Source organism: Clytia hemisphaerica, unplaced genomic scaffold (genome assembly GCF_902728285.1).
Source record: "Clytia hemisphaerica strain Z4C2 unplaced genomic scaffold, Clytia hemisphaerica genome assembly, whole genome shotgun sequence".
Lineage (NCBI taxonomy): Eukaryota > Metazoa > Cnidaria > Hydrozoa > Leptothecata > Clytiidae > Clytia > Clytia hemisphaerica.
The window spans coordinates 301357-317535 of NW_027103811.1; the positions used below are offsets into that span (position 1 = coordinate 301357).

The 16179-nt window shown below is 36.3% G+C and overlaps 2 protein-coding genes across 2 annotated transcripts in view; one reads left to right on the plus strand and one right to left on the minus strand.

Annotated features, from left to right (window-relative positions):
- The first annotated feature begins 525 nt into the window (after positions 1–525).
- On the plus strand, positions 526–10179 carry LOC136806573 (protein amnionless-like). Its single transcript, XM_067063162.1, has 14 exons — positions 526–646; positions 991–1109; positions 2507–2548; positions 3849–4079; positions 4287–4352; positions 4965–5114; positions 5439–5532; positions 6193–6327; positions 6748–6879; positions 7335–7440; positions 7916–8018; positions 8328–8393; positions 8888–8986; positions 9781–10179. Exons 1-14 carry the CDS (start codon positions 610–612, stop codon positions 10054–10056), a joined length of 1656 nt encoding a protein of 551 aa, XP_066919263.1. The 5' UTR covers positions 526–609; the 3' UTR covers positions 10057–10179.
- A 2512-nt stretch (positions 10180–12691) lies between these two features.
- LOC136806574 (Golgi-specific brefeldin A-resistance guanine nucleotide exchange factor 1-like) overlaps positions 12692–16179 on the minus strand; it is a 28215-nt gene continuing 24727 nt past the window's right edge. Inside the window, exons 38-41 of the mRNA XM_067063163.1 lie at positions 15849–15962; positions 15411–15560; positions 13597–13792; positions 12692–13177 (exon numbers count right to left, since the gene is read on the minus strand). Of these exons, the coding sequence (XP_066919264.1) occupies positions 12774–13177; positions 13597–13792; positions 15411–15560; positions 15849–15962 (864 nt within the window). The 3' untranslated portion in view covers positions 12692–12773. The remainder of the gene's footprint in view (positions 13178–13596; positions 13793–15410; positions 15561–15848; positions 15963–16179) is intronic.

Genomic DNA, 16179 nt, shown 5'->3' on the forward strand with positions numbered 1-16179 from the left:
TTCAACAATCTCGTATGTGGGTTTGAGCGTTATCCGAAAGTTTTTAACAATGTTTAAAAGTTATATAAGATTAGAATTTTTATTCACCAAAATTAACACACAGCACGTCGAATGGCTCTGCAAGAGCTCTTAGCTGGTCTTCCAAACCTTCGACTATAAGAAATGTTCTTATAAAAATATGAAAATCTGCATGACGCTTAGATCTCTAAGCAATTGACTTTTGTTGACAATAATTTGACAATGGGTTGAACTGCCATTTTGATTGAGATATACTGCAGTGATTTTGTAAGATATTTTAATGACTTTTTTGATGTCTTTTTAAAGATTGTGATTTTTTAAGAATGATTAAAAATGAGATTAGAAAACACTCCTCCTGGGTACAAATTTCACGCACTAGAAGTCAGCTTGCTTAGCATTGAAATCCCGTGCGCAGGAGTGCTTTATGGCAGCTATTTCAACAAAATTGTATGCAGCCGAGGAACAATTTACATGTTAAATAGTCATACATGAGAGTTTTCATATTAGTATTCTACGAACATTAGAAGTGCAAACATCTTGACACATACATCACAAGTAATAATCTGAAAAATTTGGAAAATTTGAGAGGAAATGGCAATATTCCTAGCTCTGTTGCTTGTCTTTTCAGGTATGATTTATGATTCTGATACACCTTAAATTACGTCTCGGGCAACACTCACCTCGTTTTCAAAATATTACCTTGGTAGTTGAATCCCAGAGGATTTCATAAGAAGTTTATTCTATTTATCAAAGCTTAAGAGATTTAATCACCTTGGTAATGGTTTCAAAACGAGGTAGCCATTGCACTTAAAATGATTCATGAAAAAGCCAACAGTGCTCAAGATTGTAGAACGTCCTTTAGTAAAATAATAAAGTGGGGCAAGTCGCTATGGGTACGATATTGCTAGCCTTCCACATCCGGTTAGTGAGATAGGGATATCAAAAACTTTTGAGTATAATTTATTTTTTTAGTTTTTGATCATACAATTGCGATCGAAAAGACATGGATTCACACAACTTTATGGAACGACGTTTTGAACTGGCAACCACCTCATTTGCCATGCGCTGATGGAACTGTACATCTCTCTGACGTAAGAAAAACATTTGTACCCAGTTTCCTTAGTTGCCTGCTCTCGCAAAATGATGGCGGTAGTTGCTTCGAGATCCCGCTGAGTACAGCATAGTGCTTTGTCTTAAAAGCGTTAAAATCGGTTTTTGTCCTACGGGAAATTAGTTTTTCAAACCAGTGAAAAGGGAGAATATCAGTATACAATATAAATCAATAATATCCTGCTTCCTATGTTTGACTCTACCTTTGAAAGTTTCGTTGACCGCCAAAAGACTCTTGAAACAAGCGACACTAGGAACTAAAGATCTCTCAGGGCGCACCTGCAATCAGTGACATACTTGGCACAAAAGGGAAATTCACCGGGAAGTTTTGAAACTGCAATCGATTTGTAAGTGCTCTAAAGTAGGTTGGAAGGGTAGAGTTTTAACTCTGAGTTTTAACATGAGACTTAAGGATCTGAAGATCCAAAAGTTCAAAAATGGTCCAGTAGGGCTTGAAATATAGCCTAGAAACCAATAAATCCCTCCCAGATCAAAATAATCGATGAAATCAAGTTGAAGGCCTGAAATTAACATTCTTGCTCGAACTTCAATTTTCGAAAAATGGTAAATTAGCCAAAAGTGCCAATATATTATGGCACAGATTGTGACCTAGTTCAATTTCTGATCTTGGAGCCGTTTTTGGCATGCTTCTTGATTATAATTGTTTTGGGTATCAATTAAGGCTGCAGCAAATCAGAAAGCATTTAAACCATTAAGAAATTCTTGTGGTCAGTTTGAATCAGTTTGAAGGGAGCGTAAAAACAGTTTAATTACACAGAAGAACTTATGGTTATCTAGTCTAGCAAGCTAGACGCCTAATTTATACATAGTAGAAATAAAGCAAAAAATAATGAATGGAACAATTTTAGTCGTCTAGAAACCTTTGTGCAATAACTCCAAACAGAAGAAAAGTGTCAATATTGCAATTATAATTTTTTCCTGCTCAAAATAATTCTTGAGAAAAAAAATATGTGTGGATTTGTGTATTGAAAGTTTTTCATTTTAGTTGATTTCGTTTTGAGAAGTTTGTTGTTGCTTGATAAATTGTTTTCTCGCTACGCAAGTTTCTGCGTAGCCAGCCCCTGTATCTATAATGCTGGAACACCGGATTCTTCCAGTCGTTTATACAAACTAAATCCCGTATTATTATTATTAGTATTGAGTATTGGTATTATTAGTATTACACGCATTATAAACGACTCCAGTCTAATGGTTATCTAATTACCAAACTTTTGGCACAACTCAATATTTTCGACAACAAAACAACCAGATCAAGTAATCACATGATTAAGCACCTTTACCTGTAACAAATTTATAAGGTTGAAATCAGACAAGTACGCATGCGCAAACAAATTATTTTTCTCTTTGATTTTTACAGGGCGTTGTCTTCATCTCAAATATTACTTTACCATCAGAAATTGTAAGTTTACTGTTGTTATCCTTTGAATGTATTATTATCAAAAGGTTGAATTTCTACATCAACAGTCAAAAAAAACAAACTGACCAGGGGGGGGTCATGCAGTTATTATATAAACACTATGACAATTACTACCGTGGTGGTATATAAACCAAAATTTGGGAAAACAGTTACTCCACCAGTGGACTAACTGCAACATGGGTGGTGCCTAAGCCCAAAATTGTTGATTCTGGTAGGATATGGTGTACTAAGTGAGCACATTTTTCAATTTTTCACTTAAAATTTTAGGTTTTTAAAAATTCTGGAAGCAAAAAAATTCAAAACATTTTTTTCAAAAGTCAAAAAAAAATCACAAAATTTTTTCTTCAATCAAGGCATGAAAGTTATTTTAACAAACTTGGAAAATGATTGAGATATTTAACTCTTGAACGGTCGTTAATAAGACATACCCAGTAAAATGGTATCAAAAATGAGGAATTCAGTGAAAAAATTGCCAAATTTGGCATTTTTGGGGGTGGTATACACCAATTTTGAGGGTAAGATCAGTTAGTACACTATGGAATAACTGCAAGGGTGGTGGTGTCTGTAGAGAATGTCCAAAATTGCAGTTACTCCACATAGTGTCAAGGAGTAACTGCAAGACCCCCCCCCCCCCCCCCCCTGAACTGACTGATATATAGTCAACACTACATAGAGATTCGAATTACAGGAAGTATGTTAAAAGGGATTTCCTTGACGAGGACTGGAATAAAGTTCGAATTATAAAGAGATTCGAAAAATAAGAAGTTCGAATAAAGAGATTTTACTGTTGCCATGGGATTGAAGTTTTTGCAAAGGAAAGTGAATAAAAAACTGAGTGTTTTATAGACTTTAATAATTTTATTACCCAAGACCATAAATTTACCGGTGTCAATTTGTTTTTACTAATCCAAATACAAAGAACTAAAAATACAATTAAGATTTCGTCAAAACTCATTATGATGATAACGGACGGGTTATAAATGGTACCGCTAACATTTTTAGACCATGTTCAGAAACGAAACGGTTCCGAAACAAGTGTGAACGCCAAAACTTGAAAGGTTGAAAAAGAAGACGTTACAAAGCAAAACAGATCGAAACGGTTTCGTTCTACTTTTTTTATTGGAACGGAACTGCTCCGTTTTCTTCTCCGGAACGTTCCGAAACCAGTATGAACACTCTCGATCCGTAACGGAAACCATACCGGAACGACACGAAACCGTAACGTCTGAGCATGGTCTAAGACTCCTGTGATGTCTGAACGTCCTTGTTTCTTTAAACGCAGATCCTGTCATCAAACAGTGAAATCATTTTCGATGCAAATTCCGAAATCCCACTCGGCAAACCGGTCAATGCCGCTCCGGATACATCAAACCCAAACTGTGGAAAGAACTTTCTCCCGGTGCAACATTCCTGGCATAACCCGTTAAATTGGAAATCTGGTGATGAACGGGATACCGGAATCCCGTATATCGAGAGAGTCCCATGCCATGAGGATGATGTTGTTTTCCCAGAGGTGAGAAACTTCATACCGTCCATTTTGCTTTGAAAGAGTTCAACTAACGTTAAAAATATTTCCAAAGTTCCATTCCCCTTACACAAGTTTTTACACGATTATTCGTTGTCAAGGAGAGGTTCTTTAGAAAACGCTCTCGTTTGGCGGTTGAACAAATTTTAAAATTCTCTTGAAAATTTAACGAATTCTTCCATTTTGACTTTTCAGCATAACTCGTTCGTGGCGAAGATGAGTCGTTCAGTTTCCGTCAACTCTGTTCAACTCAGAGGAAAGGTCAGTAATATAAAGTAATTAGACTGGCAAACTAGTCTGCTAATTAATCATGTCAGAGGGCGGGAACATAAAGGCGACGGGCGTTTGCTGAAATAGGAGCTGCGTAGGAGAACGAGAAAAAGTTGGTGAGAGGCTGCTGATTAACAGGCTTTCAGCCCTTGCCACCGACAAAATACTTCCTATGCTCACTTTTTCCACGTGATACCGTTCCTGGCGTGCCAGTCTATGAGGTAATTAGCAATCTGAACGATTCTTTACAGTTGCGTGAATGACCTACTCCTTTGAAATCTGAATGATTTCAAATTTGATTTTCTGCTTGCTTTCAATGTATAGAATAGGACGGGACTTAAAACTTGAACAGAACCAGCATTCAAACCTTAGAGACACACGACTTTGAGATTTGACATTTTAGATGCGGGTATTAAACCTACTGAAATAGAAACATCGGCCAAAACATCGCCCTCGATCTATTTTCATTTGCATTTGGCTCATTTGTGTCAAAATGGCTACAAATGCTCTCTTTGGTCCTTGGGGTATATTTTAGAGGTTAATCCAGATAATATTTTTTACGACGCTAACTTTCTAATTTAATAAACATAATTCATTTTCTAGAAATTGACTGAAAATGCTGAATTGCAAAGTTATCTGTCAAGTGAGGACGAAAAAGACAATTTCATTTACGAAAACAATGCAAAATTGTCTGTCCAATCAGATTCGTGTCCAAAAGCTGGTTGCATTTGTGAAGGCTACACTGATAAAACTGTAAGAACATAACTATTTATTCCTTCCTGGAGTACTTAACACCCACGTGTCACAGTAACACGCATAGAAAATACCTCAAAATATTTATTTGAAACTACAAACTAACATAGGCGGTTTTAGACCCTGTCGAACTTATCAGATGAAGAGATTTGTAATTGTAATTCATTTTTTAACGAGCGTTGTACTCCTTCGCATGTTTCCGACATACTTGCTCTATAGTCTTCAACCAGTGAACTACACAGAACTTTCATCGCCACTTAAAAACAAACGTAGGGATGTTTTTTGGACATTCTAATTGCTGGCTATTTTTTTTTCTATTTACAGTACAATCAAATGGTCTGTGACTCTTTCCAATGTCCGAAAATAAACTGTCCAAATCTGAAGGTGAAACCAACTGGTGATTGTTGTGCTCATTGTGGTAAGTGAATGTCCATATTGCTTTTCAGTTTAGTAGTGTGAAGGTTTCGATCACAGACTTGCACCGCAAAGGACTGTGTTCGAATATCAAGCTCTTCCAGACAGGGTGTTAGGGAAATATGGTGATAGACTCTCTACCTTAACTCACATGTCTTTCTCTTTCAATCTGGCTGATAATCGAAGTATCAATTGACGTCAAATGAGCTTAGTAAAGCTCAAATTGCAGATGTAGAACGATAAACTCGGTATACATTGGTTTTCAGTGTCCACAAAATAAGAAATTTCACGAGTAAAAAGCGCTCTTGGTTAGTCTAGCAAGCTAGAAGACTAATTCAGACATAACAGTAGAAATAAAGCAAAAAGTAATGGAGGGAACAAATTTTAGTTTATACAAACTAAATCCCGTAACAATAATCGTATTATCATATAACGCCTATACTACTGTATTACACGCATTATATTTTATAAATGACTCCAGTCTAGCCCTTTGTGGGAAATATTGAAATTGAAGATGACTGTTTTTCGTAAACACATTGTCATTTAACTTTTATAAACTGAAATGAGAGAGAAGATAATTTCTTATATACAATCTTCAAACTCAGCTTATACAAATTTGAGATGCTGAGATTATAATGGTATATTATCATATGCTTTATACCAGGATGTACTGTTGATTTCAAGTTCAATTCTGGTTTTGATCTTGAAAAATGTCAACAAGCACTGATGAATTACACTGCTCATATATCGAGAACAGAATTCGACAAAGTCCAAATCTTACTGTCTGACAGTCAACAAAGTAAGTGCAATACCATACTATTCATTAAACAGTAGTTTAAATGATCTCAAGGTTCTGTCAACGTTTTACATTTTAAACTAAGTACGTGAGATCGTCCAGTCAAAGAATAATAGTCTACTTCTCCTGAGTCTATAAACCAGTCTCCAGCTTTCATAGCTCGAGCCTTCTGCAACTCAAACAAAATTACTTTGCTTTACTTTCCAATGCTTATTTGAACTAGAGATACTCCACTTTCATCCAACGTGTCAGAATTCAACGAAACTTTAATTTCAAAGGATATCGAAAAACCTATTTTCGAGACCTAAATAGATGCCTTTCCTTCCTTTGATATCCAGTAACCTTAGCTTTAGCTTATATTGCTGGCTATCAAAATGATAACATTTGAAGTTTAAAATTTATTATTTTCTAAAATTTCCAAAGGATCAGTGACAAACGAAATGGTCGACGAAATCTCTCGCCTCCTCCAACAGCAAGGGCACCCGTGTATGGCGAAGTCGAAGAGCGTGATCAAAGGAATATGCTCTGGTGGCAAAGGATCACAAAGTGCAAATGGTAATTTGTAATTCTTCTCCAAGCTCTTTCAAATCCATGACTATTTTCCTATTCATACATCAGAATCTTAAATCTATGCAAAATGTGATCTGTGAACGAGATCGATACCGAAAACGGTCCATATTCTTGCACATTACAGTTGACGCTTTCTAATTCGATTTTCAAGGATCAAAAGATTTTCATCGAATAAGGGAATGTATAGAATAGAAAAGCGTCGCTTATGATAGCTTCTCGTTTCGAAGAACGTCGAATGAGAGACAGTTAATTATATTTCCTTTCCATTTTCGGATGGTGGAACAGGAAAAGCGAAACTTCTATTTTGAAGATTCTCCTGCTGCTTCTATTAGAGTGGTATCTCCACTAAATTCAAAGCTGCGAAAATGCTGACAGAGCAATGTAAAATTCATTGTTAGTCATAACATTGCAAACCTATTGAAGCTCTCCCTTTTTCTCAGAAAATGCAGGAACAATCGCAATGTCAGTTGTCATTCCCATCATCGCGTTGACCATTCTCATTATCATCCTCGTTGTGGTATATCGCCGACATCGTAGGATCGCAAGGTAAATTTTTTAACAAATTATAATGTTTTTATAATAAATCCCAAAATCTTAGTCGTCTCAATTCATCATACAGTATGTCTCACCCAAATTAGTAAAGTTAAAAAGTGATAGTTTATGAAGCCTGAGAGCAAAGCTCCAAAACGAAGTACAATGGAGTTTCTATAGCTCAGATACGATTTTGTGGAACTTATGGAAAATTTGAGTTACAGAGACTTATTTATAAAGACTTTTCTTTTATTCTTTGACTGGATGATTTCACTTGTTCAAGTCTCAGTTCACGTTAAGAAGACATTTGAGTTATAGAGGTTCTGTTTAAAGAAACTCCACCGTATAACTAATGCAGATGGTAGTACAAGTGGCAAAACCTAAAACGATATGCTTATAAATGCCTTTGATAAAGTATAGTAAAAGCAAGGAAGAACTCTTGAAGCTTTTAATGACTGTATTTTAAATTTCACACCTCTCTTTCTTCCAGTCAACGAGAACACAAGGAATTCAAGAATCCGGACGACATTATGGAATATCCGGGCATGGATCAAGTGGACATGCGTACAACGGACTTTATGAGTCCTTATGATGTAAGTCTAGGTTTAAACGTTAAACTCTAATGCATAGGGCTGTACTTTTATAAGCAGCCCATTACCCTTACCGTGTGTATCGCAATATATAAATGTTAAAATGTGACGATAGATCATCCAAATAATCATCCAAAATCTTGGTTCAAGGTTGAACCATTGAGTTTCAATCCGAAGGGTAGAGGCCAATCTTGCATAGATTTGAACGGTCAAAAATGAAAGTAAAATGAAATCTATTGCCTAGAGCTGTACATATATGCAGCCCAATAAAGTATCGAACAATAATTTCAAATTGATTTCAATTATTTTCAGCACATCGTGGAAGTCAAGTCAAAGGAAGATGGTGCCCAATCCTTTTCGAATCCTTCGTATGCAGGGGTAAGTGTGTCATAGTTATAGCAATGTTTAACAGGAGAACTGACATATAATGTAATGCAAAACTTACTCCCAAAAGCTATCAAAGCGAAAAATTGTCTACATACTAATACGCTTCTTTTGACGTATAATTGACTTTGCCTAAGGGCCCCCAGTTTTCTTGCGCTTTACAAAGAACATTTTTAGACATGCCATAGTTACATGAGTAATTAATGCTCCCAGAGGTCTGCGTAAATGCGTGAATTGGTCTTTTCACTTGCGTGAATGCGTGAAAATTGTAAAAAATTGCGTGAATGCGTGAGTGTGCGCCACTGGTTGACCCATCCTAAAAACAATACTTCAAACGAGGATATTTCTAGAGCTAAACCTTATATTGTTCTTTAAAGATAGAGCCATTGTTTATAGGTGCCAAGAACTGAGCCTGTACACGCTTATAAACGTTATGTTTATAGAAAAAAAAAACATGTAACAAAATATTCTCTGCATTGTCACCTTAGAATGATTTTGAAGATGGACAAGATGAGAATTTCAACCAATCAGTCGTCGATATCAATTTCAGTAATTTCGTTAATGACCCAAACTCTAATGAGATGAAGGTTAGCACACTAATGCACAATCTTTATAGACGATGCTATCGTCCGTTTAAGTAAACGCGGGAAAAAGTTCGGGCGTCAGGGCGGTTTACGGGAAAAAAAGTGGCGGTAGAGTTTTGGAACAAACATTTACACTGTAAATATTTCCGCCACTGCTTACTCCACCCGAATTTATCACGGCTCTCCTAAACTATTCCCTTTTTTAGTGATCTTGTGTAGACGATAGGATCGTCTAATGTCTTTATAGCCTCTTTCCCATATATCCAAGGCTTTATTTACGTTACTTATGAACGCCAGATAAGTAATATCCTGGCGCTATCAGTAAGCATAAAAAAGCCGATAATACACGAGAACGAGGTTGACCTCTTTCTTCATACAGTAGACTGCTCACTATTTCGAATTTCTATTATTCAAACCTCTCTATAATTCGAACTGTTTCCCAGTCCCCCCAGTGAAACCATCTTTAAAAAAACCTATCATTCGAACCTGTCTGTAACAAATAAGATTCCTCGTCAAAATCCGAAATAGCGAGAGTCAATCTGGTACCCTTTCGGGTATTTTAAGGAAGATCAAGCACCCTTTCAGTCCTACCAGCTTCATTTTAAACACCCTGGTTTCTGTGCGCCAGTGAGTGTCAAGTGCCCACTGAAGTGAAATTTTTTCCATCAAATTTCAAATGGGGTTGAAATTGAATTCAATTACCCAGTGGACTGAAATTTAAGGTAAATATTCTTGCTGGGGTCCCACCGAGTCTGTGATACAGGGGTGTTGTAGATTTCATTCTGTTAAACAACTAGGACGCCAATATGTTCAAAACATCATCCTTTGGAAACCCACTTTACGATGCTGTGATCGATGACAAAAAACCACCACAAAACGAAAACGAAGAAGAAGAAATCAATCACCATGGAAACGAGGCTGTACTTCAAAACGAGGCTGATGATGAAAACCAGGATAAAGAGGCAGATACGAATGTTGGTGATGAGGCTAATGTTGGTGATGGTTCTGGTGGATTAGATAATCCATTATATTCTGAAGTTTTTGCTGCTTTCAGTGAAAAAGATGAAGAGTAAATTTTGAATGATTTTGATTGGCTACTAAGAAGACTAACGCACGTTGTTCGGCAAAGTACATATCCCGAAGTACAATTCCGTATTAATTGGTTTTATGATACCATCCAGAAACTGTATTGAAGGGCTACTTAGACTACACAATATATTGACGAACAATATTCGACAATATGGTTTGCGGACCGTAATGTACGAAGTAAACATCTGGTACTCTATTATAAAAAGGAATTTTCTTTCTGTAAACAATTCCCCTTTATTGTTGAAATATTGCAAATCGAGCTGACAATATATTGCGGACACCTTTTCAATATATTGTCGACATTCAGCAATATATCATCAATATATTGCCTGACAATATATTGTGTAGTGTATGTAGCCCTTAACATATAAAATACCATGATAAGAATTTCTGGTTTAACTTTTTTACCGATTTTTTAACTTGCCAAGCCTGACCTCGGCTCAATTTTATTTTTGTGCTGATAGGCTGATTGCTTTCATCACTTTGAACTGATTTCCGGAGTTTTAATAGCTACCATTTGAAAGAGCAGTATAGGTTAAGTCACACAAGCCGTTTGCGTTCCTCTAAGTTTGACTTGTCCTTCAAGAATAAATTAGAGTAAGATCTAAAATCATTTAATGGGTGAATAACAAATACGTTCGCCATTTTGATCATGAGAATTACCATCATATTTTCTACAAGCCGTCGCCCGATTCAAGAGCGTGGTCCGTGCCCGAAAGGTAGGACTGCAAATTTGGGGGATCTTTCAGATGAGATGAAGTTTTTATAAGATACTTTAATAATTGATCATTTGAAGTAATAAGAATGACGCGTTCTTTAGAAAAAGTAACAAAATTGTTTTATTACTGGTTAACGACCAACCAAATCAAATGAAAGCTTGTAAAAACTCCATCTCGTCCCGTATCTTTATGATAAAAAGAATTAATCGAGCAGTCTGATGAATTATTTTTCGACTCTTCATCAATCTTTCAAGTAGATATGTCAGAGTCTTTGAAATATTACGGAATACAAAACTCAAAATTTCGAATCTCGCACATGAAAATCTTCCGTGTATTTACAAAGCAAAAAAACTTTTACCCAAATTTCAGCCTTGCAGTAAGATAAAAAAAGTTTGAATTGAAAAGTTTCGATTCGCGAAAGTAGATGTCTGACATAAATTTCGCGATTTTTCTACCTCAAATAAAAAGAGTAACATTGAATAAACGTTTCGAAAGTTTGTACATCTGGAGTAGTCTGACCCAAATAAAATAATACTTAGGCATATTCTTTGTCATTATGAATAAAAATACATCAAAATACTATTCATTGAATTAATTATTATCTTTACAGATATCGTAATATCAGAATAAAAACAAAACAAATATATTTTTAGACAAATTTATAAGCTTGGTGGAAATATTCCTGTACCAGCAGCCAACCGAAATAATTTTGAAATTCACATTTTTCCTAATAATGCATTCTTGCTATACTTTAGAACGGCTGTTACGCTGGAATATAAAACCCACTTTTTTTTTGGAAATACCAAAAATTATGCAAATTATCAACAGCAATACACGTTAAAAATATTTTAAGTCTTAAAACTCAGAAAGCTAAGAAAGCTTCAAAAATTTGGAATGTTCTTATAAAAACACGTGTATTCTAAAAGTTTCAACTAAGCACCGGCTTATTCGAGATATCTGATTCCTCAGGGTAACCTTTTATCATCATTAATGGCCCAAGCCGACAATATTTTCAAACGAAAAGACTCTTGAGCGAAATAAAGCCATTGCAGCGCATCATTTAGAATTATTATAATATAGATAAATTAGAAATACTAAAGGGCTACTTAGACTACACAATATATTGACGAACAATATTCGACAATATGGTTTGCGGACCGTAATGTACGAAGTAAACATCTGGTACTCTATTATAAAAAGGAATTTTCTTTCTGTAAACAATTCCCCTTTATTGTTGAAATATTGCAAATCGAGCTGACAATATATTGCGGACACCTTTTCAATATATTGTCGACATTCAGCAATATATCATCAATATATTGCCTGACAATATATTGTGTAGTGTATGTAGCCCTTAAGAAAAAATATTTTAAAAAGCGGATGAGAGTTTTATGATTTTCGAAAAAAAATAATTTACATCAAATATTGGTGGATAATTTGAAAGTATTCCTAATATTCATAACGGAATATTTTATACGGAAATACGTCGAAAGAACAGCGGACGCAAATCGCCACCAGTTTTGCATTTTAAGCAAATAAAATTGTTGGAAAAAAGCCGATCTTTTTTTTTTTGGAGCGTTTCCGTATAATAAATTACGTTGAGTTTATCAAGAATTTCCGGGACGCGAGTGTAAAGTGAATTCGTACTAAGATGGTCATGAAAGGCTTACAAAAGAAATCGTCACCGATTCTTTGTATTTTTTACTTTTTCACAAAAATCAAAGTCATTACACACAACAAAGAAAATTATTAAATCCCAAAAGAAAACACCCTACTACCTATCTAAGGAAAAGGAAGCTGAAATAAAATCCCCATACTACAAGAGACTAAAAACTCTAAACAGAGAATTCTTAAAAAAAGTACCGATATATGATAAAAATCATGAAGTATTAACCCTTAACAAGGTTTTAAAGGCATTGCTGTTTGACCCAAAATTCATATCATGCAGTAGTACTTTTAAAAGCTAGTTTAAAAATCAATTATTAAATATCATAGATGGTGCTCTTCTCCGCAGAACTAGACGTATCCAAGGAGGCTCCTTGTCCCTCCGTCGCGGAGGTTGTTAATGAGTTCTCACTCTGCCGTGGAGAACCTAAAGTCTGTAAAGAATTAAAGGAAGGAAGGAGAATGGGTACCGGGTGTGCCGGCTGCGTTTCGTGTATCGGTTGCACACTACCGGGCGGGCTTAATACCGGTAAGGGTGCATGAAGTTTGATATTGAGATGTGAGAGAGGATCATCGGCTAGTAACGGACTTGCGGCTCGTTCCGGTGACATGAGAGGACTTGTTCCGGCCGATCTTTGCGGTGTCGAGGGCGTGATTGATTGAAAGTCGGACATGCTTTGAGTGGGCGGTTCCGGTGATGGTGGTCTCTCTGTTACTGACTCTAAAAAAAGTGAAAAATGATGTGTGACAATTAATTATATCATTTGACCTTGGATTAACATTAAATTGACATTTTGTGGGATCGATTTTACTGGCTTGACTAAAACTTCGTCACTTATAAAAGACGGATTTTCCCCTTTTCTGAAGGTGTTCGAGTCAACTCTTCAACTCAGCAAAACACAAAGTTCATAACTGGGATGATCTGTAGTCTAGCACAAAGAAGGTTCTAACAAAGTCTAGAGTCGGCAAAAATCGAAAAATCTAAAAACCGTACAGAGGTCTATTAGGCAACAGGTGCCTGAAAGTAAAAAGTATTGAGTAACCTAACTCAGTAGCGAAGAAAAATGTCTTACTCTTGTCGAGCGGAATTAACTCGACCTAATCTTATTTATTGTTTCGGACAATAAACGTATTACGTACCTTGAACAGGAACTGGAGACACATGACCATCTTCTTGTTCTTGTACCCCCTGATTTTCATCAGTTGTGTGCATAGTCATGCCTAAAGGAATATCTGGTTCAGGGGGTGATATTGCGCGAATGGAAACTGGTGATTGAGTTGCTACTAAATCGTTACGTAAGTTTGGTAAGAAGCAATCGATTCTTTCCCACGTGACCTAAATGAACGAAGTTTATTGGCTGAGCAAGTGAATCAACCGGAGCAAGTGAATCAACCGGAGCAATTGAAAAATGCATGCGAATAGTTAAAGAGTCTTTTTTCACATTTAGTAGCTTCGTGTACTTCAAAACCCATGAATTGGCTTAAACATGTTATCAACAATCAAAGTTTGAACTCATCTAAAGCCAAAGAACAAGATAGCATCGTGGAATGTTGGCCTTAAAGGTGTTGTTTTTAAATAAGAGCGATATCGTTTGCTTACTCAGAGGCAGAGGGGTATCAAGTCCCCCCTTAAAAATGGCAACCCCCTCTTTTAGCTCAACCCCCCTCTTTTTATTCAACCCCCTCTTTTTGTCCAAGCCACCCCTTTTATTTGAAGTTTTCACAAGCCCCCTCTTCTTTTAAATTCAGTAAAATTCTCAAACCCCCCTCTTTTTCAAGGGGGGGGGTGCCCACTATGTACTAATCAATTTGATTTACAAGCTTTTTCACATTGGATTGACAGATGTGGAGCAAGATTGGTCAGACAGAGGAAAAGAAAAACAATTTTTTGTTTATTTAGCACAATATAATAATAGACAGACACTGTCCTGCTATGAAATATGTGCCCAATACGAAACGGGAACACTTATGTAAAAATAAAACCTTTAGCGTTCCATTCAAATAGAAATTTTTGCGAAGCGAATTTATGAGCGAAGCAGTTTTGCTATATTGTGCACGTACCTTTAACTTCTATCCCAAGCGAAAATTTGCCATAAAATTTGCTATATAAATCACATCTTCAAACCGATGATTTTATCAAAATGACCTTGAATGGTTTGGCTTGAAGCTACGAAAACTTTCTCGGTTTGGTAGCTAGGACTGCGAAAAATACCGTTTTAAAATGGTGTACCCTAGCAGTGAACAGCAACAAAATTACCGGAAGCCGAAACACGGACTTATAATCTGAAGTTGATCAAATTGCCGCGCGGGCGGCACGCATCTAAGCAATCTAAGCAGTGGTTCTTCGGTTTTAAATGTTTATTTTGCTGTTAAATGGAAAAAAATTAGTTTGAACGGTGACAGAAAGGATCTTCATCATCCCTTGACTTTTAACAGCAAGTATCAAGTATCAAATAAAGTCAATCAATGAGGAGAAGTTTTTGCAAGTCACGCGGGCGGGAGGAGTGCTCTTTTAGTGAACGAAACTTACCTTGCAAAACCAAGTAGATATTCTATGATAAAGAAGTACGGACGTAATCAAATTTGTCGAATTTGTCAAGAAATAAATCAAAATGCCCAAGAACCAACAAGTCATCTTTGTACGTTTTTGTTTTTGTTTTATGTTTTGATGATTTCGAATAAAAATGTTCGATCGTTCGATTTTATTAAGGCACCATTTACACTAGAATAACTAGAAGGAAAAAAGAGCGATGCACAGGCGGCGCGCGGTGGGTGTTGTACCGCCGTGGATTATGTGGTGTGTTTGGGGCATTAAGGCTCTTACGACCCTCCTGTCTCTAAAGCGGCTTTATGAGAGGGATTTTTAGAGTTCTCTTATTTTGCTAGCAACTTGCGAATTGAGGTGGAGTCTGGATCGCTTCGCAACCCTTATACAATACGGCTAGTCTGATTACCTGCCACAGAGCAGAATACTTTCGATGTTTTTCTTGTTCTGCAGCGCTACTTGGTACGCCATCTTCCCCATCAGCACATGGCTGTTCGAAAATGCCGGCAGTCGACATTACCAGTAGCATGTTCTTCAAGGATTCTGGGATAGCTTCGAACTGAGAAGGAAGAAACATAATTCAGATATAAAACATAATTTGGTTATCTGCAGCTCATTTGATATTCACACTCTGAATAAACTTGACGCTTATGCACAAAGAATATTGAAGTCTAAGCTAAGTTTTGGAGGTAACAGTGGTTTCAGTGAAATTTCAGTGAAAAATTATTTCGTTTTGAGGTCAAGATAAAACACGTTTCTATTTGTTTCACAAATGAAATGAAATCCTTCTATCGTTTCATTTTTGTTTTCCAATTTGATGGGAAAGATTGAATGATGACAATTTTACCAGGAGATCACTTTTATCAGCGTGCATGTATCGATCCATGAAATCCAAAATGGTCATCCATAATGCTGTAAACGTTGCCAAGGATACCAATGTATTCAAATGCTGTAAGAAGGCCTGGGAAGGAGAGAAAGTAGAATATTTAGAAATCAGTTCAAATTTCTGAGTTGAAAAGGAAAGCATTCTTTAAACATTTAATTCCTGATTTTCATTACATAAGACAAAAAAAAACCGTGTGTTTGCCGCTGATTTTGAATCTAAACAATAAAGCTAACGCCATGCCTATTCTTGGTACTTCCACATAAAAACATTACATCATGAATATCATGAGTCC

Coding starts and splice junctions, on each gene's coding strand:
- LOC136806573 (XM_067063162.1), top strand. CDS start 610: ATGGCAATATTCCTAGCTCTGTTGCTTGTCTTTTCAG. Junction 1,110..2,506: donor GAACTGTACATCTCTCTGAC/GTAAGAAAAACA, acceptor TGATTTTTACAG/GGCGTTGTCTTCATCTCAAA. Junction 8,394..8,887: donor CGAATCCTTCGTATGCAGGG/GTAAGTGTGTCA, acceptor TTGTCACCTTAG/AATGATTTTGAAGATGGACA.